We start from the raw sequence: 23,974 nt of genomic DNA on the forward strand, positions 1-23,974 counted from the left end.
CCTTCAAGGGTCAGGCAGTTGGGCTAGGTGATTGTTGTAGGTCCCTTCCAACTGAAATATCCTATTTCATCTCACTTTGTAGAGCTTCAAGGGCAAGGAAAAACCCTTGAAAGCTTCCAGTTTCAGGATCAGAGTCATTAATAGCGTGGGAGTCCTGGTGACTTGACGGGTTGCCTGGTGGCCCCGTAGGACTGAGGGGACCCGCGGGGAGGTGACGCAGGGCCGTGACCAAGCCTACATCCAGTATCCCCAGCGTTCGTGCTCAAGGATGCAGCGCTAATTTAAACACCCCCCTTTAATTAGCAGCTGGCATTTCGCGCCGCGCTCCCCGCCCGGGGCTGCCCGCGTGGCCCCGGGGCGGCCGCTCTGCGCGTGCGCGGCGCGCGGCGGTCACGCGGCGGCAGGCAGCCAATGGGGAGGCGCCTTGCTGCGCCGTGCCCGGGGAAAGGAAGTGCCCGCCGGTGTCCGCCGGCCCCTCGCCCGCCCCCGCCGCACGGTATGTGCTGAGCTGCCCCGGCCGCCCGCGGCGCGCCCGCCCGGCGCCCGCCGCCCCCCCGAGGTGAGCGGGAAGGTGGGACGGGGGGGGGCCTCCGTGGCGGGGCGGGAGGCCGGGGTCGCCATGGGAACGCCGGTGCCCCGCTGCTAGGCCGCGCCGGGGCTCCTCGGGGCAGCGGGGCCGGGCCCCGCGGGGTGTGCTGCTGCCCGCGAGCCGGAGAGCCCCGTGGCGGCGGCCTCGGGCGGAGTGCGCCGGGCCGGCGCTGCCGGGCGGCGGGAGATTCCGTGCCGGGGTTGTTCGGGGCGCGCCGGCTGGAGCAACGCGGCTGTCTGGGCGAAACCGCGTGGTGTGGGGAGTTACACGAGAGACCCCGAACTGCAGCTGGGGGCCGTTTGCTGGCACCGCCCTGTGCCTGGCTGCAGGGGAGCCAAGAGAGGAGCCTGCTCCCTGCCTTCGGTAGAGCCGCGGGGGCCCTGCAGCTGAGCCTGCAGCTGTGCCTTCTCCTGCCGCGTCCCGGGGGGGCTCCGCCAGCAGCGCGGGGCTCTGTAGCATTAACTAGTGTCTCCGTTTCCTCTTCCTCCCGAGCAGAATCTCCCTTGGGAGGGCCGGGAGTATGTCGTGCGTTGCTAGATCTGGCTCTTTCCCTTGCACAGGAGCTGCTCTGGCTCTCCTGGCTGCTCTGTGTCTCCGGACAGCCTGGGTCACGGTTCACCAACTGCCCTGGCTGGCTCAAAGCTAACGCGTGCCATGGCAGCTGAGCTTTTCTGTGCTTTGCCCTGCAGAGGTGGTGTGTCTGTCTGAACCAGCCTGTAGAGCTGTAGCAGAGAGAAAGCAATTGCTTAACTTCGTACCTAGGCAGGACACCAGTTTCTACGAGGTGTGTCTTGAGTTTTTTGATTGCAGCTGATCAAACTGAGCCTTAAATGTGGTCCCAAAGACTTTCTGGCACGGTGCTTCCCGCCAGGCGCGGTGGCAGCTGGCTTTGTCAGAAGTGTTTCAGCTGCCAGTGCCCAGTTCCTCAGGCTGTGCAGTGATGTGTTATACCTACGCTATCTGTATGGTGAAAATAGCATCTGCATTTTGGATACTGTCGAAGCTGCGTGCTGCGCCTGTCAGTGACCAGGGCCAGTATCCCTGCCACCGGGATGGCTGTGTGCAGTCCTGAACTAAAGCATGTGTCTTAGACAGTCATTCTTGATTATAGGCATCAAATTACTATCACCTCCAGTGGTCAGCTGTTTAAATGTTTAGTTATGTTTACTAGTAGAGTTTGAACTCTCTTAGCCTGCTTTGTATCTGTTGCAGCTTATCCCGTCTTTGTTATGCTACAGCATCTCCCAATATCAGCTAGCCCGTGCTGGGTGGCCATCATGAGCTCCTCTGAACCTTGGCCGCTCATTGCAGCAATTCACTTTCGAGATCTGTATGAACGTGGCTGAGTGTCTGGCCTTTTATTGACAAATATATAGAGGCATTAAATAAATGTAACTAGCTCAGACCAAAAGCTTTCTAGATGCCTGTTTTTCCTTTTCTGTTCTGATAATTGACTGCACCTGAGCAGCAAACCAGTGTTCTCAGGGAACCTGCTGTGAGAGCATGGATGATTTTTTTTTTTTTCCCCCTTCACAGTACTTAACACAAATTGGAAATGTTTGGCTTTCTCCAACTTGCATTCCTTTTTTATCTACCAACTTACACACTTTATCTACCATTTTATTAGCGTTTTGGCATTGTGAGAGCTTTTTACAGCTGTGAACAGCTTTACATTTTACTGTCCAGGTAATCTGTGCCCTATCCCAAAGGATCATCAGGCAGTTTTATTGCATATCTGTTCTTCTCTTCTTCCATCTAGTTGTTACGAATCTGCTGAATGGATTATAGCTGAACTCTGTCTTCACTGTGGATTCGTGCTAAATTTGCTTCCTTTCTTTTAATCTGCCATAGGATCTCCTTAGTTCAGTTTAGTTTCTTCAAAAGCCTTTATGGGGAACACTTCTGGTAGCTTTTTGGGAGCGCTACCACATGGTGTTTTTTCAAAAATAATTTCTCTGTACAAATAAACTCTAGCAGATTTCTCATAAGTGAAGTTCTTTTAAAAAAAGCTGCTGGCTCTCTCCCAACATGTTATAATTGGAGTGTGGACTCTTCATTTACAAGATAACGTTGAGGCAGCCTCACCCCCGTGAGAAGCAGTGATACTGGGTACTGCCTGCTACCAGGCTGAAGTAGATGGGGTTATCTTGCAGGTTAAAAAAAGTAGTTCTGTTATTTCTTGTAACCTGGTGCTTTAATTAGTCTTGATATGCCTGGTAGCAAGCAAAGAAACATACAGCAGTGTGTAAGCCTTGTTCTAATACGTTGTGTGACAACGTGTCTGAGTAATTGGCAAGTGCCTGTCCAGTGAATGCCCTCTTAAAACCTGTGGCATTCTTAGTTTTCTTTTCCAAAACCAGAGTGGTATTAGCGTGTCTTTTGGTAGCTGGGCTGGCCTCAGATGTCATGTTGTGGGAACTGCCGGTGGAATTCAGAAAATGGTCTTTTGTAGTCGGGAGCTCAAAGAGCCTTTAACATAGTATGTGTATTTATTTTTGTTAATGAAGTCTGGTACTTCTTTCATGTTTGTTGTTACTTCTTTCCCAGTAAGGATGATCTTTATTTGCATGTGGGGGTGTGTTTTTCTTTGTGGAGGGTTTTTTTTGTGGGGAGTGTTATGAATATAGATGTTGGGCCAGTATAGTCTGATAAGTCAGTCAGTGAGTCAGTGCTGGTGTCTTCGCCTGTTGGCTGATGTGAACTGGTCCTGCCACCCAAGAACCCATCCTCTCTCTTCCTGGCTATTTTCCACCTCTGTGCCCCCCACCCCAGCCACTCCCAGTGTAATTTATGGAGTGAGCAGGAGCAGGTGTAACTGTGGGTGCAAAGGCTGACTCTTGATGACAGCGCTGTTGTAAATACCTGAGGAATTACAGGTACAAATCTGGGGACTTCCTTGTGAGTGGTTTGCAGACCTGATTCAGAAGTCCTCACGGCTCATCCTTCCTGCTCATCTCAGGCTGCTGGGCTGCAGGCAGCCTTTGGTAATGGGCAGGAATTCTCTTCGGGACTCAGTGCTGGTCGTGCTTCGTTTCTCTGTCTATAAGACAAAGAAGCTGTTGGGCTAAGCTGGTGAGTGTAACAGCAGAGAAAGTTCTGTCTTAGATGAGCTTTGTTTGAATATGTCTTCTACAAACCTTGAAAGTTAAGTGCTATCTAAAAGTGTTATTAAGAGTAGGATCACTCCTGTCTTCCTGGTTTTTTTGTTTGGTTTTTTTTTTTTTTTTTTTAACCAGTCACAGCATGTCTGAGGGCTTCAGCGCAGGGTGTTGCAGAAAGACAGGGCTTCATGTCTCACACTGCTTCCCCCCACCCACACTTTCCTCCTCGAAAAAAGGTAGGAATAGGAGCTGCTCAGTTTTCCAACATTAGCTTTTAATTGAGTTTTTAATTTCTCCTTTTCAGCTTATTACTGTGCAGAGTACTTATAAGAGCAGGCATCTATGCCAGAATCTATTTTAAATGTTACTAGCTTAAAACAGTGGCAGTGTTTTTTTGAGTCGAACCTGGGTGTCTCATGCTGGAAAACACCAGTGAGAAAGAAAAGGAGCCATGATGAGTCAAGTTTTGTATTTGAGATCTCGGAGAGGTGCCAGTTAGGGAAGGACTGGACCTTTCAGGCTTTTTTTTTTTTTAAAGCATCTTGTTTGCAATAGCCTCTAGGAAGTTACTAGTGAGTGTCTCCTATAACAATGTAGGTGGGGAGACTGGGTTTTATCGACAGCTGTGTGTTGCTGCTCAGTAATGAGGACAGTGTCTAGGAAATGGAGGCAGGCTTGAATTCCCCTCTCCCAGCGTTTGTACTACACCAGGCTGAATGTCTGGCTGGTTGGTTTTTTCTAGTCACTACGTATATTTTCTGTGTAGCTGTTTATTCTGATTCAGAAATGGCAGTGGGCCTGCATGTATGATGAGTTGTTTGGGGTTTTTTGTTTTGTTTTTCTGGAGGAACAGCTGCCTGTTGGAAACTTGCCGTGTTCAGTATTTGCAAGGTATTAGATCTTTCCTCTAGCAAGCTTCTTGTTGTAAATGTGCCTCCGTTATGACCCTTCGGTTTTAACTCCCCACAGTGCTACTGTCACAAAGCAGATTTTCTCTTCCGCGTCTTAACAAGAAAAGATTTAACGGCAAAACCCTCTTAGAGATTCTTGTTCACCATTCCCCAGAGGAATTGCTGTATCTGGGGCAGCAGGAAGCTGTGCCTTTTGCAGTATGCTTTAGAGCCACTTTTTTTTGGGTACCCACTCCTGTGAAATCTACGGCTTCAGTAATGTATGTAGAGCTGTAGGGTAAAAGAACAGCCCAGAAAGCAACTCGCATGCAAAACGTTAACATTCCTGCTGTTGGAAGGCTCACGAGTCAAACTCCAAGCGTGCAGAGGATCAGGGATACAAGTATAAAAGGATTTCACTAACAGTAAGTGTTTTCATTTCAAGTAAATAACTGCTGCTTGCTGCACAGGTAGAGCTATGTTTTGCCTTTTCGTTTCTTAATACACTTTTGGGGTCTGTTTCAAATTTTGATCCTGATGGCAGGAGGCCAGAGTGTCATTTACTGTGATTCTGTGGTTTTGGCTTTCAGGCTTTTAGCCCTGTGATGTGCACACCTCGGTCTGGGCGTAATGGAGTACGTAGTGCAGAGCTGGGGACAAGGCAGAAATGTGTTTCTTGGAGTGATGTTTTCAGAATTTCAGAGCCGAGAAGAAATTGGCTGAGCAGTGTGGGGTGAGCCTGTGGGAGGAGGGTGGAATGCCAGGTCGGGTTTTCCCAGGTTGTATGCGACAGTGCTGCCTTCCTGGCTGTCTTGAGTCCAACGTGCTCTGGCCAGGCTCTTGTAGATATTCCACATGAGGAAGGTTTAGTATCAAATTTACTTTCTTGGAATATTTGGTGTTACGTGGGATTTTGGTTTAGCAGGGTGATAAAGCAACGTGCTGAAAACACAGCAGAAGCACAATATGCAATTGCAGCGTGCAGCTGAATCCGAACCCAAATGTGATGCCCATTACTGGTCTCTATATGCTCGGCGTCATGGTGCTCCGCACCTGCAGTCACTGGGAAGGAATATGCAGATTGAAGCTAGCTTAGGCCCTTTGCTTTCTTCAAAGTTTACTTTTATTAATTGTCCAGTTTTTATACTTTGGGCTCAGCCATGTATGTGTTCCCCCTCCATGCTGGTCTGGTTAGCTCAGGAAGACATTCTTTGTTAATTGTCTCAGTGATGACCCACTGGTGCAGCTGTCTTACCTAAACCCAAGGTTACCCTCCAGTCTCCCAGGTGTTGAGATAAATTCAGCTTTTTTTACAACACATTCTTCCCTAAGCTCACTGGGGTTTGCCTTCCTCTGCTGCAGGGGTGTGCTGGTCGGGCACACTGCCCTGGATGGATTTACTGGGGAAGAAAGTCCAGGCGCTGACAAACTCCTTTCTCCGGAGTGGTGACCCTGAGGGAAGCTCATTAGTGCTCGGGATGTGCTTTGGAGGCAAATGGGATTGGCATAGCCAGGCTGGATGTGGCAGTCTAGGAGATGGTGCATGGGGGGGTGGCTGAGGAGGGCAGCTTTCTGCACAGAAGGAAGGTGGTACCAAACGAGTTTTAAGTAAGGAAGAGCAGGAAGTCTTGAGCCAGTGCATGTCCCTGAGTGACCTGGGGTCCATGAGGGGCTCTAAGGCTCAGTGCTTGTTACTCTGGATCAAAAGGTGTTATGGGCTATTGCGAAATGACGTAATCTAGCATCGGAGCCTGTTTCCAACCATGTTATGACATTATTTTCAGACCAAGGCACAAAATCACTCGTTTTGTCCTAGATTTCTCATTGAGAGTCTTGCTCGCTCCAAACGTCTGCTTCTGCTAATCTGGGGAATTAAGTGATGGCAGTTTTTGGCAGCACTCCTGTGGGATATGAAGAATGGTACAGGAATGGAAGTGAAATGATCACCGTTCTGCTCCTGACTGTGAATGCCAAGTTCTGTCTGTTTGCATAACGTACTGGGAATGAGAAGACCCATATCTTCTGGAGTTTCTGTGTTGCTTGTCCCAAACGAACCTGCATGGGATTCCTAGGAGGAGCAGGAGCACTACATGGCGTAAATGGAGTGTACCAAATAGCATATAGAGGTACACCTGTATGGCACACGTAGCGCGGCTGGCTGTGTTGCTGTAGGCAGTGTGTTTAACACCCCAGCTTTCCGGTTGTGCCTTTAGGTGCAGAGAAACTAGTCTGAGCCCAGGCAGGGAGATTTGCTCCTCACGGATGTTACGTGGGACTGCGGGCCTGAGCAACCTGATCTAAGCCGGATAAAACTCCGAAAGGTCCTTCCAACCTAATTTTTTTATTCTATGACCAGACTTGAAGTAGTATCTAGGAGGTATCAAGCCAAGTATTTAAATATGTTTTAAAATTTGGCTCCTATTGCTTTGATAATGTTGCCGTAAGTCCTCAAAGCACCTCTTTTGAGATTCTTAGTAATGAATTCATGATGTTTTCAAATCCAGTCAGAATTTTATTGCATTAAATGAAAATAGCTTGGGAACAGGGGCGTCTGTGTGGAATATTCCCTGTAAGACCAGTAACCTAAAAACATGGTAAGCTTAAAATGAAATGCAGCAGGGAGATCCTTGCTGCTTTGTTGGAATGAGACCTTTGGCTGGTTCAGTGTAAATCAAATCCCCAGTGCCAGATGGTGCAAGGTAGAGAGACTTATAGCTGTGAAAACTCCTGCTGGTGCTCTTGAAGAGATGCTCCCCAGACAATAGCAGGGTTTGTGTCTGAGTACCGTGTTGTGCAGTCAAGGCTAACGTGTGCCTGTCCTGCATTTTGAGTAGCTCTTAAAATTCTGTCTGGGCTTTGTTTGATCCTGTTTATTTACAAGTGAGAGAGGGTGCCAGGTATCATTACTTTTTTTTTTTTTTCTTGCTGAATTTTGTCTTGAGATTTGAGGACTGTCCACACAGAAGTCACAAACAAGGATCTGGTGGCAACACCGGAGCATCACCTCTGGTGAGGGGGGAACCAGGCATGAAGAAATCCAGCTCTGGCCCACTGTGCGTGCATGCAAATCTGCCAGAGAGTATCTGCTAGTCTGTGTTTGTGCCGAGCAGATGGTCTGCTTATGTAAAGTAAAATACAGCTACTGTGTGTATGTCCATCGCTGAAGTGCGGGGTGGAAACATGCAGCCGTAGGCCTCAGAGCTGACCACAGGAGGAAGGGCCAGCTCGCATACTGTCTTGTTCAGCACCGCTGCAGCTCCTCAGACCTGGCCCGTGCATGGTATGTACTTGGTAGTTGTCCGGAGGAACTTAATCTTTTCCTTCTGTGGAACAGCAGCAGATAATCCCTAATAATCTAGTAGGAGTGTACTTGAAGAAAATGCTTTGAATTCCGGAAGGTGAAAATCTTCAGCCCAAGTAAATAAAGGTCTGCACCATCTAATGACGGAGGTGCCTGCAATACTGGGATGATCGGCTGTGTGTCAGTGCTTCCTGAATCATAGGATCACTTCATAAAAATCCACTCGCCGGCCGGCGCTTGTTTTTCTTTATTCTTTTCTGCAGGTTTGCTTCTTTCTGTTCAGGATTAATTGATTTCAATTAGCATTTAAACTGGAAAGTAAAAGATTCTGATGAACTTCAGTCTAGCTTTGTTTCTGCCAGTGAAGAAGATTCTTTCACACTGTTTTTTTGTGTGAACACTGCATTTGAAGCAAATATACCCCTAACTGGAAGTAATATTTGGGTACAGTTCTAGTTAGTATTTGTTTAGCTTTAGTCTTAATTACCTTGCTTTTATTATGCCAGTAAATTCAGTGATATTTATTGGTAGATGCTAAAATTTTTGTTTGGGATCTTCATGAGCTTATGTGGATGGAAGTTGAGGTCCAAATAAAGATTCATAAAACCAGCATCTTGTGATGGTTCATTGCTGACATGCAACTCATTTTTGCAGGATGCATGAGGCAGAAACAGTGTTAAAACACATCTAATAGTGCTCAACAAGGGAAATCTTAACTTGCTGAACCACTTGACCAGGCTTTGTAGATATGGAAGTACTCAAGGGAATTTTTCAAACACATCTAAGCAGCTGCCTGGCAAATTCTGCTAAGCATCGGGCTTTATTGTACATTTGAACACCCTGTTGGGGTAAGAGTGCTGATTCTGTGTGGCTGCCTCAGTTTTTCTAGAAATATGGTATTATGTAGATTTAAAAAAAAATAAAATACAAAAGTTGTAAGAGGAAAAGGCTTCCTGCTCTGAGAAAAGCCCAAGTTGAGGTTTCTTGGCTGTGAAGGATCTCATCCAAGTAAAGAAACTGTCCATGCACCTGGCGGCTCACCTGAACTCAAACCAAGCCCTGCTCCTGCATGGTATTACCTGGAAATACTGGTGGTAGAAATGTGTCGGTACCTGTACTTGGCTTATTGTGCTGTGGGAACACATCGCTTGGGCTGATGCTGGAAGATAAAGCCTCCTCCGCCCTTTAGACAGAACTGGCAAATACCGGGTTTAGCCCATTAAAGCTAGAGCTTATTAATGCCAAAGACTTATGACATTATATTTAAATAGTATGTTTAGGCGTTATGATGTGCTTTAATTTAAAATCCTATGTTAACTTGGCTTATTTAGTAACATACTGTTTATTTTCATTCCATTACTGCTAGATATTTGTAATGAGAACTTGACAGGTTCCTCTGCAGCTACCCAGTACACCTAAAGCCAAAACATTTTGCTAGACTTGTTTCAATAGAGCAAAGGAGAAGACTAGTGGAAATGCTCGAAACCTTTATACTTCCCTGTAATTTTTTTGAAATTAATTTGTTGTGTGTTAATATCTGCAGTTTTTAGGTAGGAGAGGGATTTAAATGCTCAGTTTCTAATTCTACTCACTGCTAACTTTGGTTTTTGGGAAAGGAGTGTCCTCGGAGATTTTTCAAATGTTTAACTGTGTGATCATACAGCATATGACGTTGGCTCATTTTATAATCCTCATAAGCAAGTGTTTCCCATTTTGACAAAAGGGTGAGGTCACTGTGCCCCAGTGGGTAGAGAGGCAGTGGATGACGTTAACCCTACCGCTCCCCGGGCTGCGGCCATTGCACAAACAAAAGGCTGCCACCTGAGAAAAAGATATTAAAAGAAGCAAGATAACTTCACATTTTCAGAAATGGCCTGTGGACCTCCTTCAAATTAACTGCATGTGGCTGGAGCCTGTTTTGCTTCACAGCCACCACCACTTGGGCTCAAAGGTCAGAACTTGGTGCTGTTGCTGTTGCAGCAGTGAGTGGAGCTATGATACCTCTAAACCCCTAAAGGCACTTTTAACTTCCGTTGAGTCCTAAGGATGTATTTTACACTGATAGTTGGGGTTTTTTAATTATTTCTTTATGCTTTCAAACATATCTTTTGTCCTCGAAACCCAAGTTGACTCTAAAAGCCTTGGTCTCATCACTGTGCTAGTTGAAGCTTTTGTCCAGGACTCTGGCTCTGCTAATTACAGCATGGCACAGGCTGTGCGGGGGGCAGGAGCTGGGTGTTCGCCCAGGTGTCTGTGGAGAGCCAGAGCCTGTCACCTGGGTATGGACAGAATTGACTTGCTTGGGATTTCTCTTCTCATGGTCATAGCAGCTGCTTACTGCAGCTCCTCCAGCAACAGCTGGCCAGGGAGGAGGCTGCTCTCCTAAAACCTTGTGGCAGGACACAGTGCCCGGTGGGTGTCCTAAATGTTATTTAAATGTGCAAGAGCATCCGGGTTGGGTCACATAATGTGGAGCGAGTCCCTGCAAACACAACCAGTGCTGGGAAACGTCTGAATTTGAGGGGAAGGGAATTATCCTGTTCAACAAAACAGTCATGGATTACTTTTTTTCAAGGCTGGCTTCAGCTACAGGATAATACATAATGCTTGGCTAGCTCTTTGAGAATATAGTGTTAAATAAACATGAACTAATCCTCACAAGAATGCATTCTGTGCTGGCTCTGCCTCTCCTGCAGCAGCTGCTGGCGAAGTCTGCTCCTAGGCCCCTGCCTTTTATATTTATTAGCAAAAATATGGCTCTATTGTGGTTGTTTCATTTCTCTCTGATTTATTAATGCTGAGAGTATTGACTGAGAAGGGGTGTTGCCTTACAGGAGCATCGAAACTTCTCAAGAAAAATAAAATGTTTGCGAAAGAGCACTGCTGTTGTAAACCTGAGTGCCGCTTAATGCCCACTAACGGAGTGATGTATTGGGGACTGGAGCTTCACCATGGCCAAAGAAGCTCCAGCCATGTATGTCCACGGGCTCCTCACTCCTTTTTTTTAATTCCGCTCCTGAAGCCTATCTTCTGCTACCCCAGCTTTTGCCAAGCAGTTCTGTCCTACGGGCAATTTTGCCCTCACTTTGTGACCTTGTGGCGGGTCACTGCTCTGAAATGGCTCAGCAGAGGGTGCGGCGAGGGTGGGACTGGGGTCCGCACCACTGTGCGTATCGGCTACCCCAGCCAGCAGCAGTGGGGATGGGGTCAGCCCCAGCAAGTGAGCTTGTGCCCGTCCTTAGGGCCCTGTGGGGTAAGGCTGAGGCGTGTTAAAAGGTCCCCAGGGGCTGGTGGTGGAGAGTGTGCTCGCTGCTGCAGCAGGGTACGGAGTCAAAGGCTAGCCTCGGGGGGCTTGAGCCAATTCTAGGGGTGTAAAATCGGTTTTAAAAGCAGCAAGGAGTACTGGTTTTGTGGGTTGTCTAGGTGCTGAAGTTGTTTTGAAGCTGGCATCTGGACTGATTGTGAAAACTGTAGGCTGCTGGGTAAATGTGCGGTCACTGTCCTAGAACGGGCTGTGGAATAGCTACGATTCTTTTTAAGGGCTTCTTTGGAGTACAAGTGATTCGTATCAATATAGTGATCCCTTCAGATGCCCTTCTCGGGGAAATACATAGGACCAATCACTTGGGAAGAAGGCTGTCTCTGGGAAGGGTCCCTTGCTTGGAGAACCCCACCCCATTTCTCTTTTTCACAAGCTGTAGGAGAACATTCTTGGGCCTCTGCTCTATTAAAAGCATTTTGCCGTTCTTTCTGCCTGCATGGGAGAAGGGCTGGCAAAGGTTTCGCTAGAGAGTAGTGGACCTTAATTATATCCTTTCTCCTGTTAATACATCAGGTGTTTGATGTTTCCAGGTTGCACATAAACCAGTGGCAGGGTCCCTCCCTCCTCCTGGGAGCTCTGGGCTGATGCGGTGTAGGTCTGGGAGGACGGAGGGGTGGGAGCTCACGCTGCTCTAGCTAGTGCGAAGGAGTCGTGCCACATGTGGTGTAGGGAGAGTGCCAGATCCGGGGGTGAACACTGTTCTCATTAGCAGCACTAATTACCTTTCAGCACTGATGTTGGGTTCCAAGGATCCCAACATCTGGGGACTCTCTGCTCTCTGAATGTCACCACGTTGTGCTAACTGGGAGTTGTGCTCTTCCAGTTCAGCCAGGGGAACTGCAGGAAAAAGCTGGCTTATGTACCTTCAAATAGAAATTTGGGGATGGAATGTGGATATTATGGCTTAAACTTTTTTTTTTTCCAAGAATACAGTGGACGGGGGTGTTTCCAATGTCTTAGGAGAACGATCACGCCCAGTTGTGTGCTGTCAAAACATGTCAAACTGGGATTGCTACTCTGCCTACTCCTTTTGTACGTCTTCGCCAGTTACAAGTGTATTACAGAGATTATGTGATTTTTGCACTGAAACTGCTGAAATGGCATATCCAGTCCAGTGCAGAGTGCGTTTCCATCTGTTCCTTCTCGAGCCTCTGAGCTTCCAAGCAAGAGTGCTGGAGAGCTGAGCATCCCTTTCAACAGGAGGGCATACAAAAGCACTGCTGCGTGCAGTGTTTTCCTTACAACTTGGCATTTTGAAACCAAGATTTGAAACTTAAAATTGTGGGAAAAAAAGTAGAAACAAAAAGAAATTACTCTTTTAAATTAAGGGTGGTGGGGTTTGGTGTGTTTTTTGTTTCCATCCTGGTCTGGTTCTTTGACCTCGGACTAGGAGGGATGGAGTGAGAGAGGCAAAGCTGGGGATGGAGAGCTGCAGGTGGTCGGTGAAAGGGAACGGATTCCTGCAGCTGCCCTGGCTCTGCCTGCCTTGTTCGCTCCCTGCGTGCAGCGGCTCGCCTGGGGCTTTGTCCAGCCGGCAGCCTGTTCTCAAGGTCTGTTCTTCATTCGTGTGTCTGTGCTACAAATGCTTTTACAACCACTTTAGTTATTGCTTGCTGCTTGCCCTCTGGTACCTTCTCAAAATAGGCTGAAGACTTTGGAGTAGGTGTCCTGTACGTGGTTAGCAGGACTGGGGTAGCGCTATGGTGAAAGAAAAGGGTGTCCTGGGATTTCTGTATCTGAACGCTCTCTGCTGGGCTGAAAAGCCAGCCCTCGTGGAATTGTAGCATGTAGGAATGAGGGGAAATAAAACTAGATCTCATTTCACCAGCGTAAGTTAAACAAAATTAACACTTTAAAGAATTTGAGTCCTCTGCATACATACTCACTGGAGATGACGGGATTGTGTCAGAGGACTTTATGACTGTTCTTCTAGCAGCGCTTCCTTTTTAAGCTGTTTGTTCAGTTTTTGTCTTAGCGAAATGTTGGTCCTGCACGGACATTTGAAGAGCTCCATGCATCATAAGGTACACTCGGCACATTGCTGTCTTATTTAATGCAGTATGCGGAGCACCTGGTTGGTGCCACATGCTACTTTACATGGAACATCACTGGGCTGCGCTCGCGGGGAGCGGGGCCAGTACAGATGCAGGGCTGGGGAGTGGTGTCAGGTGAGAAGTGAGCTGTGCTTATCCTGTGGGCAACAGGGCTTCCATTTGCTTCTCAGGTTAATGCTGCCGTGTTTTGCTTTGTCTATCTTAAAGTCATTCTGCCAGGAAAAACAGCTTTATGGGTACTGGGGACCTTCTGCTGCCTTTGCGCAGATGCCTGGCTGCAGCTGAGGGTCAGAATCTGCTTCGTTGGTTTTAATGTGATTTTCTTTTCTTGTAGGCGTGAATGACAGAGGAGGTGCCCCCGACTGCACTTACGGATGTAAACCTGCGTCTTCTCTGCCACGATGACATAGACACAGTGAAACAGCTCTGTGGCGACTGGTTCCCAATAGAGTACGTTACAGGCTTGGGGTGTGAGGTGGGGGAGGATGTAGAAACAAATGGTGCGGACCTGCATCGATCCAGTTCAGAGCTGACACCAAAGGCCCTGCAGGCGCCTGGACTGTTGCTAAGATGGCAGCAGGTTCTGAATCTTTTATGTGCTGTGGTGGAGTTCCTGTTAACGGCCCTTTGCTGCCTGTCCTGCAGGGTCCTAAAGTCATCAGAAAGTTCTGTATGCGGATTTTGGCAGAAAAATGGGCTTTGTGATGAAGGGAGTGGATCAAGCTTCTTGGGAAAGACTGCGTATGAGATGGGGAAAGGAGCACACCTCCAGGAAAAAAGACAGCATCCCTGTGCTTGCGAAGGAAAGTTGTGTTCTGGAGTGTGTGCCGAGGCAGCACCTTCAGAGCTGAACCAAACTGACATGGAGCAACTGGTCCCAAGGGACTGTCTTTCTGAATGTCCCAGGGGGAGACTGAACAGTGCTCGGGGTCACTGTTGCTTGCAAAGATCGGGCTTAAAGCTGATCTCAGTCTGTCCCAAGTCAGTTCTCCAGGCCCCCGTTTGGTAAATGCTTTTGCCTGCACAAGCATGGGAACGAGGAGCTTTTCTGGGGGACAGCGATAGCTTTGTGGCTTAAAGCATCCAGGGAAAATACGGCTGTAGACTTCAAGGGGTTTTTTTCTTTAGCTTTGTGGAAGTTCATGGAGGATTTTAGCAGATTATAATTAAGATTGCATAAAATGTAACAAACCAGCAAAAGCATTCATAGTATTTTGAACTTGTAGATTTCTTTTAAACACAAGGCGTGCTGAGCTCTCACTTTGAAATAAATCAGTGTACGCTAGTTTCCCTTTAGTAGCTGCAGGAGGAGGAGAGCTGGAGGCTGATGATGTGATTTTTTTTTGTACCAGTATGCAGTGTTTTTTTCACATGTGTATCAAATTAATGAGATCCTTATGCTTTTAGATGAGGGCAGATGGATCTTGCATTTAAAAATAACTTGCTAAAGATGGAAGTGAAAGCTCTGGGCAATGAACATAAAATGAAAATGTGGTTGTCTTAGCAAGGCAGGAGGCCATTACATGAACAGCCTGCATTGCTGCTTAGATGCAGTTGAAAGAAACCATGCTACCAAATGGGGTACAGCAGCTGTTTGATGTTCACTGGTACCATGCAACTGTTAAGACAGAAAAAGTGAATAACTTCTTAACTGAGATTTCATGGAATAAGCTAAATTAATAGTATAGAAAGAGCTCTGCGCTGACATATGGCTGAGCTACTTGGCTGTATGTCCTTGCAGAAGACAGCCCTTTCGGCAGGACGGCTTCCCTCCCTTAGTCTTGTGTAAAATACATCAGCCTGTAGTTCCAGTGACTGGCATTTAAAGGTGCTGCTCAACTGGAAATAGGCAGCAACATCTCAGCATAGCGTTGGCTGAGGTGCTGCCTGTTCCCATGGGTTTGCACCCCCAAACATTCCTGGTTTTTCTTCCTTCCCAGGTACCCTGACTCATGGTACCGAGATATCACTTCCAACAAGAAGTTCTTTTCCCTGGCAGCCACATATAGAGGCTCCATCGTGGGAATGATAGTGGCAGAGATCAAGAGCAGAACAAAGGTGCATAAAGAGGTACGCTACTAAACTGCGCTTCATTGTGAGATAGTCCACCTCTTGCCATGGTTAACTGGGATGGAACATGTCTGGGTTGGTTTTTTTTTCCCCCTCCTCTATCGAGACACTTACAGGAGTGATCCTGAGTTAACCTGGGAAACCAAGAGCATGCTGATTTCCAGCTAAGGGAGCATGCCTGGTGGGATATGTCTGAACACCTGGGCTGCAGAGCAGCCTGGTACCACAGAGTCTGCCCCGGCTGTGAGCATGATGGGAAGCTTACTGCCGTGTGCTGTTCCCTCTTGTGAGAGATCAGGTCACGCTAACGGCAGCAAGCCATTTAACTGTTGCCTGGCTGTTTTCAGTCTGCCTGGTCATTCTGGTGACTGAGGCATGTGCAGCTGTGGGAGAACAAACCTCTTCCTTTCTTACGTAAGGGTTGAACTTCCTTAGCTGTACTGGGTGAGTCACTCCTGTGATGTACTGCAGAAAGTCCTGCATTTACACAGTCACTGTCCTGAACACAAAGCAGAGGTAACCAGTCTACACAAAGCTCAGGCTTCAGGGATAACAGACCTCGGAGGCCAGGAGAGACCACGCAGAACCGCAGAGAGGTGAAGAAGAGACGGTCACTGAAGACAGTATAGGAAAAGACTGCTGGGTTAGTGTAGGGGAAGCAGTATGGGAAAGTGGGTTTAAAAAAAACCTGCGATGCAGATCGTGTATAACTTCTACAGGGCAATCAGTGTTATGATTAAACAATAATCTTAACATATAGGAACCCAGAGCATTGACTGGTCTCTTCACTTTAGCTATCTGGCTTCACCTCAAAGCTAGTCCAAGTCAGAAACTGCATCTTCAGCAACTCTAACAAAAGGCTCTTGTTCTGGCCAAGCTGAAAGCCAGGGGCTCCTTCAGACACTGCTCCAGGCAGTTGGGCTTGTAGAACATGCTCCTTGTCCTGTTCAGCAGTACAGAGGTCTCCAGCTGACATGGAGCTCAGGTGGAGCATGCAGGCAATAAGGACTGTTGCTGGATTAATTTAGACATTGATGAGTAACTCCGGAATTGGCACTTTGAATCCTTCCTGGTAAAGAATGCAGTATATTCTGTCCCTAAGTCCGCCAATAATGTATATGGTAAGGAAACGCTATGATTTGTGTTCTGTGTCTGGGAAGATGATATTAAAGTAGAAATAAGCCCTAAAAGACCATACCTGGATTTTTTTTAACTACCCACATCCTTTGCAGAAGCTTCAGCTAAGGCTGTTCAGTGAAGAAAAGTTTTCTGCTGTAGCCTTGTTTTCAGATGTTCCAGTACAGGATTCTGGCTTTCTCCTGTGACCCCCACGTATCCTCCTAAATAACTTGTCATATCTCTACTCAGGATGGAGACATCCTAGCTTCCAATTTTCCTGTGGACACTCAAGTTGCTTACATCCTAAGTCTTGGAGTGGTGAAGGAGTTCAGAAAACATGGAATAGGTAAGGTGCTGCTGAGTGACAACTCTGTTGCTGTTGTTTGCCATGCATGGCTAGCGGGCATGACTGAAGGAGCTACACCATTTCACCTTTTGAGATAAGCTTGTTGGTGATTTGTATGAGCAATTGGGAAGGCAATGCACTTGCATCCCCTTCTTGGTGTTAGTGCAGGTGCACTGACCTATCTTTATTGGTGTAGGCACAACTCAATGTGCAGGTATTTCCAAAGAGCACGAGGCTTTGCCCATCTTGTTCCCAGGAGACAGCGGAGCACACAAAAAACTTGCACTCCTGCTGCTGAGACTGACTGAAAGTGCTAGGACTTCACTCTGGAGCAGGGTTTGAAACAATTTTATTTCATGGGCATCAGAAGCCTGGTCCCTGAGGCAGAAAATACAGCTGCTTTTAACCTTTCGACTTCAACAGATAGAACAAACGTTTAGAAAAAGACAAAGGGAACTGGAAAAAGTGTGTAACTTGGACCTGATTAAATCTGTCAAATGCGTGCAAAAGTCAGCACGAATGCCTGCTGCAACATGCAGCAATTCTGCAGCCATTTGAAAATTCTGCAGTCAGAAGGGTTTACCTCTGTTTAGAGCAGGATGTGTTTTGTCATCAAGTGCCCTTGTGGTGTAATTTCAAGAATGATCTGTATCTTTGGTCTGCAAAAGGAAACAGGCCAGGTTTGGCAGCGTGACCCAGTGTTGCCCACCTGGAGTCTCTTCACTGGAGATACATAAAAAAAAAAAAATATATATATATAGCTCATCTTCCAGTCCTCCCTTCTCTGTCAGTCATGTTTAGAAAGGTACAGGCTGGTGGGATACATAAATGACCAGAAGAGTCGTCAGTGAGAGCCCTGTATTTAAAGCTTGCATTGAAATGCTACTGGAGATAGGTATTTCTATACAGAGAAGAAAATACTAGCACAGAATAATGGTCACAGGAGGTTGTAAAGGGGTCTTCTGTTCTGTGAAATTGTGGTGGTGGTGAGTATCCTTTCAGTTTCCAAATCCTAATGATCTTTTTAACAGCTCCATCTTGCTGGAATTTTCTCCTTTCAGTATCAATATTTCCTGTATCCATTACATCTGTACAGCATGTTGCTGTGCACTCTCAAAAACTTTGGACTCGTACCTGTAGCAGAACAACCTAGAGAAGCTGCTGCATGCTGCTGCTTTTTCAGAGACCTTTCTCTTGAGAGTTTTTCTACTTGTGTTTGAAGCTGAAGTCTTTCATGCAGGAGGCTTTTCACCCCAGGTGTACTTCTAAGCGCTAAAGCCCTGATTTTTCTCTGGCAGACATTAAAAGGCTTTGGTTTTCAGTTCTCTGTTATTCTTAAACCAGAGGGCACTAGGATTTCTGTGAGATAGAAGAGTGGAACATCTCGTAACAAAATTAAACCACTCTCCTGTTGATGTCTCTCGTTGTCTTTTTGTTCTTGGCTGATATAAATTCTCACCCAGTATCAAGTGACAATGAAGTCAGTGCTGTTGACTTCTGCTCTGAAATCCTGTGGGTCCTGCTGAAAGTCTTACCTGCCCTGGGGATTGTGAAATAGCAGCACGGATCTCATCTGTGTGTTTGTGTTAGCCAAGCTACTTCTTTAGCCTGTTGGTACCACACCTGGTGGAAGAAGTTGTCCTGCAGGTTCTGCTGGGTTCTACTCTGCCAGGTAGAGTTGGTTTGGATGAACCCCCAGCCTTTGTCTTTTGGGGCTGGAGTATCCTCTGTGCCCTTCTCTGGTTTCTCCTGCTGACTAGTAGCTGCAGCAAATCCAGGTTGAATAAGGCTATACCTCAGCTGTCCTCCTTAGAAGGAATCTTAAAATCCTACCAGTCTTCAGAGCTTAATTTCAGTTCAGCAGACACAATACAATAGTCTGCTTGTGAAGTCCTGTTTTGACACTCTGCTTGTTCTAAATGGCTGTAAAATAAAGAAATGTGGTGGAACTGATGCCACTGAAAATGACTCGCTGACCTTCCCAAACATTAGAGCTGCTTGGCTGGGTGGGTTTGGGCATTACTGTCAGATTCCCGTTGTCTGGCTCATCTTTATGGTTATTGAATCAGAAGTTTGTATCTTTATAAAATCTGCTTTGTGAAGAATAGAATCTGCTTTTGCTCATAGGTGAGATGAGATTTGTATTAAACCCCTGTACAGTGGTCCTGTTAAATTCATCAAGAGGGTCAGTGAGAACTGGGTGGGATCTGGGGTCTTCAAGTGTGTGCAGCACTTGCTGCTTAGACACTGGGTGCAGGAGATCTCGGCTGGGCCCTACGAACCCTGAGATGGCAGCTGCACTGCGTGATCCTGCTGCTTTTTCCTTCAACAGGTTCGCTCTTGCTTGAAAGTTTAAAAGACCACATATCAACGACTGCCCAGGATCACTGCAAAGCCATCTACCTGCACGTCCTCACCACTAACAACACAGCAATAAACTTCTATGAAAACAGAGACTTTAAACAGCACCACTATCTTCCCTATTATTATTCCATCAGAGGGGTCCTCAAAGATGGCTTTACCTATGTCCTGTACATCAATGGCGGGCATCCACCCTGGACAATCTTATATCCTTTACTTTCAGTCTGATTAGCCAGCAGAGCACGCCCAGCAGGCATCACACAGTGTTTTGGGTTAACAGTAGCAATCCAGCAAAATGTAAACTGGCGAGGTGTGGGGATGGATGCCTGCCTGGATGAGAGTTTAACCTGAAGCTGGAAGAAAGGTGATTTAGAGGGGTTTGACGGTGACCTGTTCGTCCCCTGACTCCGCTGGGAACAGTTCAGGGAGGCAGTGTCAGACAGTACATTGAATTTTAAGTTGGAGCAAGCTTGATGCCAGTGATAGCAAATGCTGGTGTTAAGCCAAAGTGCTAGGCGTGCTTTGGCTTGTGGGGTGCAGGATTTGGCCAGGACCATGGCAGAAGAGCCCTTGGGCTTCCTGTGACCTAGGATCCCCTGTGACCCTGGCCTGGCCTGGATCTCAGCAGGCTGCTCTCAGCCTGACTTTAGAGTTTTTTTCAGGTCACTGGATCATGGAGAAGAAACTTGATCTTTCCTGGGGGGTAGCTCAGTCAGTCCAAACCTCTCCAGGCAGGTGGATGGATTGCCATGCCCACAGGAACTTGCTGTGGAGTGCAAAGGGAACTGGCAGCTTAGAGGAGGTATTTCCCACACTCGCTGGAGCCAGCATTCCCAAACTGCCGTTTTTTACAGTGCAAAGCAGACCTGCTTTTGATAGAAAAGAGCAGGCAATTAATACAAGGAGCAGGTCTGCCTAACGGAGCAGAGCAGCTTTCACTGTGTCATAGGGTCTCTAGGGAGTATTTTAAGTTATTTCTTAAGTTACGGTGTAAATGTTGCTGTCCTTAACTGATGGCTACTGACTACCTACAGCACATTGGATCAACGCTAGCCAGCCTGAGCCCGTGTTCAATTCCCCAGAGGATATATCGACAAGCCCAGAGCCTTCTCTGCAGCCTTCTGCCCTGGTCTGGCATTTCCGCCAAGAGCGGCATTGAATATAGCCGGACGATGTGACTGGATCAGAAGATGTACAAAAAGCAAAGGTTGGTACCTGGGAGAAAGCTCCCTTCTCTGCCCGAGGCTGGCAGCGACGCCCCAGGGCCGCTTTCCTGGGGCAGCTGAGAGCATCCTCGAGCGAGGGCTGCCGAAGCTGCCGCTCTGCTGCTGGGTGAGCTGCCGTGCAGGGTGTCTGGGGCATCGCTGTGCACCAGTCTGCAGCTGGCGGCCAAACTCCTACTGGTTTCATTTGAAGGGAATTTGAACTCTGATGCTGTTTAATTGAGGCCAGAGCCTGACAGCAGGTGGAACCTGTCCCTGCTGTCTCTCTCCTTTTCCCAGCTGTTGGACCAGCTTGCAAGGCCCAGAGTGACTGAGTCCTCGCTCTTTCCCCAGCTCGGTCACTGGTAGCCTGTTTGCCACCAGGTGCATTGCACATCTCTGAAAACAAGGTCTTCAGGACGGTGGCTCCCCAGTACGCTTGAAGGGACCTGTAACACCTGGCTTCCCTAAGCCAGCCACCCTCTTTTCTTTCCATAGGATTGTTCTTCCTTTCACCTCCTGAACCATCCGGCTCTGCACTGATTCCAGGGATGACGGCTCTTGGTCAGTGACCCAGCCCCTGGACGGGACTCCTTGTTCCACAGGTCGCCCGAGATTTGGCAGACTTCCCACTTGTCGGGCTGCAGCCCTGACTTACCCCCGTGGCCTGGAGCCTGAGCGCTGCCCAGGCAGGCCTGGCTCGTGCGAGGTGTCTGGGCTGTGCCGTAGCTGAGGGCCCTTTGCATCACCGGTCTGTGTGCATGTTGCACTGTCCCCGCCACTTCCCTTGCCTCTGGTTTGCTCCCATTTCTATACGTGGTGTAGAGGGGCTCGGCTGCCGCTTCCGCACCATGGCTACAGAAAGCGGCGTGAATGAGGTTAACGAGTCTGCGCTGGCCAGCCGGGTCAGTGAGCCCTAAGAGCCCTGGCAGGCCGCTGCTGGCAGAACATACAGTCATGCCCTTGTTGCGGGGAAGGGAGGAGCTGGGCGAGGGGAAGCGGAGCGAGGATCATGTCTGGGTCCTGCCAAGTCAGCTGCTTCCTGCGGGTAACTTCCAGGGAGGGCAACTGCCTCGCATGAGAAAGCACCCAGCCCCGCTAGCTGTCTGGAGTGACTTAAACAGAAGCATCTAATTCAGGATGCATCAAGTAGAAGGCAGGGAATGAAATTGCTATTTCATAGTGAAATATATATATATATATAATACTGTATAGATCTTTCTGCCTTTGTCCAAGTTGGAATGTAGCAGGGCAGGGGAGCTGCGGGTGTAGAGCCACTGCTGCAGCCAGAGCCCTTCCCCTCCGCTGCATGCACCCTCCCTCGGCACCGGGGCTGGACTCTTGCAGGATCTTTAGGGATGAGATCTGTGTACAGATCACGACAGCTTTTCCTTGCTGAAGAAAAGCCCCCCAGCTGCTCAGCGGTGTGCTTCAGGCCGTAGCCCAGGCACCCCCGGGGCTGTGCCAGCGGGCAGTGTCCCCACAGCTGCGCAGCCATGCCCTGGCTGCAGGACCCCGCGGTGACTGGGCACGGTTATGCCCTGCCTGCGCAGAGGCCCCGATGTGCCAGTGTGCTGCAGCCAGGCCGGGGACCCTTCTGCGCCTTGGAGCGAGGTCGGGTGAGCGCTTTGCTTTGAAGTTGGGAGTCTCTGCAGCTCCCCCAGCCCGGGCACGTGTCGGAGGTGCAGGTGTTCCTGCACCCTGCCGGGTTCCCCTGGCAAAGCCCCTTCCCCGGCTGAGGCCCTTCCCCTGCTCAGCGCCATGTTCCTTGTTCCCCTTATTTTGAAACTGGGACCTGAGCAAAGGAGGCCTGAGCCAGAGCGGGTGCATCGCCTCCACGCGCAGGCAGTGCCGGCCCTGGCAGCGGGCACGGGCAGGACCTGAGGCTGACACAACACACGTCAGGCTTAGAAGGGAGAGAAGGCGCGTTAAGGTCTTGCAGTCACGTCAGTGTCTGTAACCCCTGAGGTGGGAGTTCATTAGTAAAAGGGTGCAGGAGGTGAGCTTACTGGTTCCCGAGAAGGGTGGCTGGGACTAGCTGTGCCCTCTGCCGCCGCGGCGCTGGCACAGTGTGCTGCCGCTCAGCTCGGCGGTGGCTCTGGCGCAGCAAGCCTCAGTGAGCGCCGCTTCCCCCATGGCCGGACGCCGGGAGCAGATCGCTCCGGCCCCAGGGGTGGCACGTACCCTGTTCTGGTGCTCTGCTGGGAGGTGCTGGTCCCTCTCCGGGGACTCAGAGGTCTGGCTCAGTGGCTGTTTGACACCAGGTAAAAAGGTGTCTCCCTGAGGATGGTCCATCCTTGGGGACCTTCAAGCCCAAGGAAGCCAGGGCTGACCGCTGCGCGGCTGCCGGAGCAGAGCGCTCCGGAGGCTCCTTCCAGCCCACAGGTCTCTGGTTCCCGGTCAGTTTAGACGCGCAAGTGGTGCTGTGCTGGATGCCAGGCTGCGGCCCCTGCCCTGCATGCAGCAGTCGAGTTCAGGCTGGAGGGACGCGGTTTTGTGGCAGAGGAAGGGCAGTGGGGCAGGCAGCTGCACGCCGAGCTGGGGCTGAAGCTCGCAGGATCAGCTGAGGCGCCGCTCGGCATTTAGCTGGGCCGCAGGGTGGGAGAGGAGCTGCTCACTTGGTGGGTTTGCAGCCCACTGCCCCCAGAGCTCACCTCTGCAGGGCTGCGCGCTCCTGCCTGCGAGCAGCATGGGCAGACGAGCAGTGTGGCCGAGGGCTTGGCTGAGCAGCCGTGTCCCACCGCCGGGCAGCCCCGGGCACCCTGTGCCTCCCCCCAGCGCCATGGAGCTGGCTGGGCCCTTCGGCCGGGCTCCGGCTGCCACCCCCTCACCGTGGGGGCTCGGCTGCCTCCAGCAGGTGCCCTGGCCGTGCTCCTCTGCCCAACCTCATGCCAAGCAGCTCTGCCTGCGTGTGTTGCTGAGGTGCTGGCTGCGAGGCTTCAGCTGTCCCTGTTGCCCCTCTCGCAGCTCAGCTGGCAGGGGAGGTGGGGCAGGGGCTACTGCAGCCCCTCCTAGCCACAGTGCTTTCCCCGGGGGAGACCTGAAGCCCCCTTCCAGCCTCATTTGTGTTACCACTCTTTGGTTTTGGGCTTTTTTCTTTTTTTTTTTTTCTTAACCACATTTTAAACACATCTATTGGTTTGCATGAGTTTCTTTAGGAACTCAAGCCCCTGGTTTTCCTCAGCACTTGCTTTCTCTGGACCAGAATGTATCTCTTTCTCTGCTGATTGCCTGGGACTGACCTTCCCCCAGCTTTCTCTCCTGCCCGTTACACAGCCCAACTCCGCTGCTGCGGAACTTGAGCACATCCCGAGGGAAGCTGTGACTGGTCTGTGTCCTTCTGCCACCCTGTCCTCCGAGGCATCGGCCACATCCCCACCTCGTAGCCCCTTATTTATTGAGGAGCGTGCTGTCACCGCCAGCCTCTCTAAATGTCTTCAATTAAACCAAACCTCTTTTCCGAGTCGTTTGTCCCTCTGTGCGGGAGCCTGCCTCAGCGGCTGCTCAGGCACCTTCACCTGGCCTTGTGCTCTGCCACTACACAGGTTGAGCAGGGTGACCAGTGCTGGGTGACCGCAGGGCCAGGCCAAAGGCTGGAGCAGGGGGAGCAGCTCCTCCA

At 49.3% G+C, this 23,974-nt stretch overlaps 1 protein-coding gene across 2 annotated transcripts; it reads left to right on the top strand.

Moving 5' to 3' along the window:
• The first annotated feature begins 419 nt into the window (after window positions 1-419).
• On the top strand, window positions 420-23,818 carry NAA60 (N-alpha-acetyltransferase 60, NatF catalytic subunit). Of its 2 annotated transcripts, none has more exons than XM_055805338.1 (7): window positions 420-559; window positions 13,592-13,707; window positions 15,198-15,327; window positions 16,696-16,792; window positions 19,125-19,359; window positions 20,175-20,360; window positions 20,854-23,818. In XM_055805338.1, exons 2-6 carry the CDS (start codon window positions 13,598-13,600, stop codon window positions 20,329-20,331), a joined length of 729 nt encoding a protein of 242 aa, XP_055661313.1. In that variant the 5' UTR covers window positions 420-559; window positions 13,592-13,597; the 3' UTR covers window positions 20,332-20,360; window positions 20,854-23,818. The 2 variants fall into 2 exon arrangements, with proteins under 2 accessions (XP_055661313.1, XP_005244152.1); XM_005244095.4 differs by lacking the exon at window positions 420-559 and adding an exon at window positions 4,751-5,005.
• The last annotated feature ends 156 nt before the right edge of the window (window positions 23,819-23,974 follow it).

The sequence above is a fragment of the Falco peregrinus genome, chromosome 5 (genome assembly GCF_023634155.1).
Source record: "Falco peregrinus isolate bFalPer1 chromosome 5, bFalPer1.pri, whole genome shotgun sequence".
Taxonomy (NCBI): Eukaryota; Metazoa; Chordata; class Aves; order Falconiformes; family Falconidae; genus Falco; species Falco peregrinus.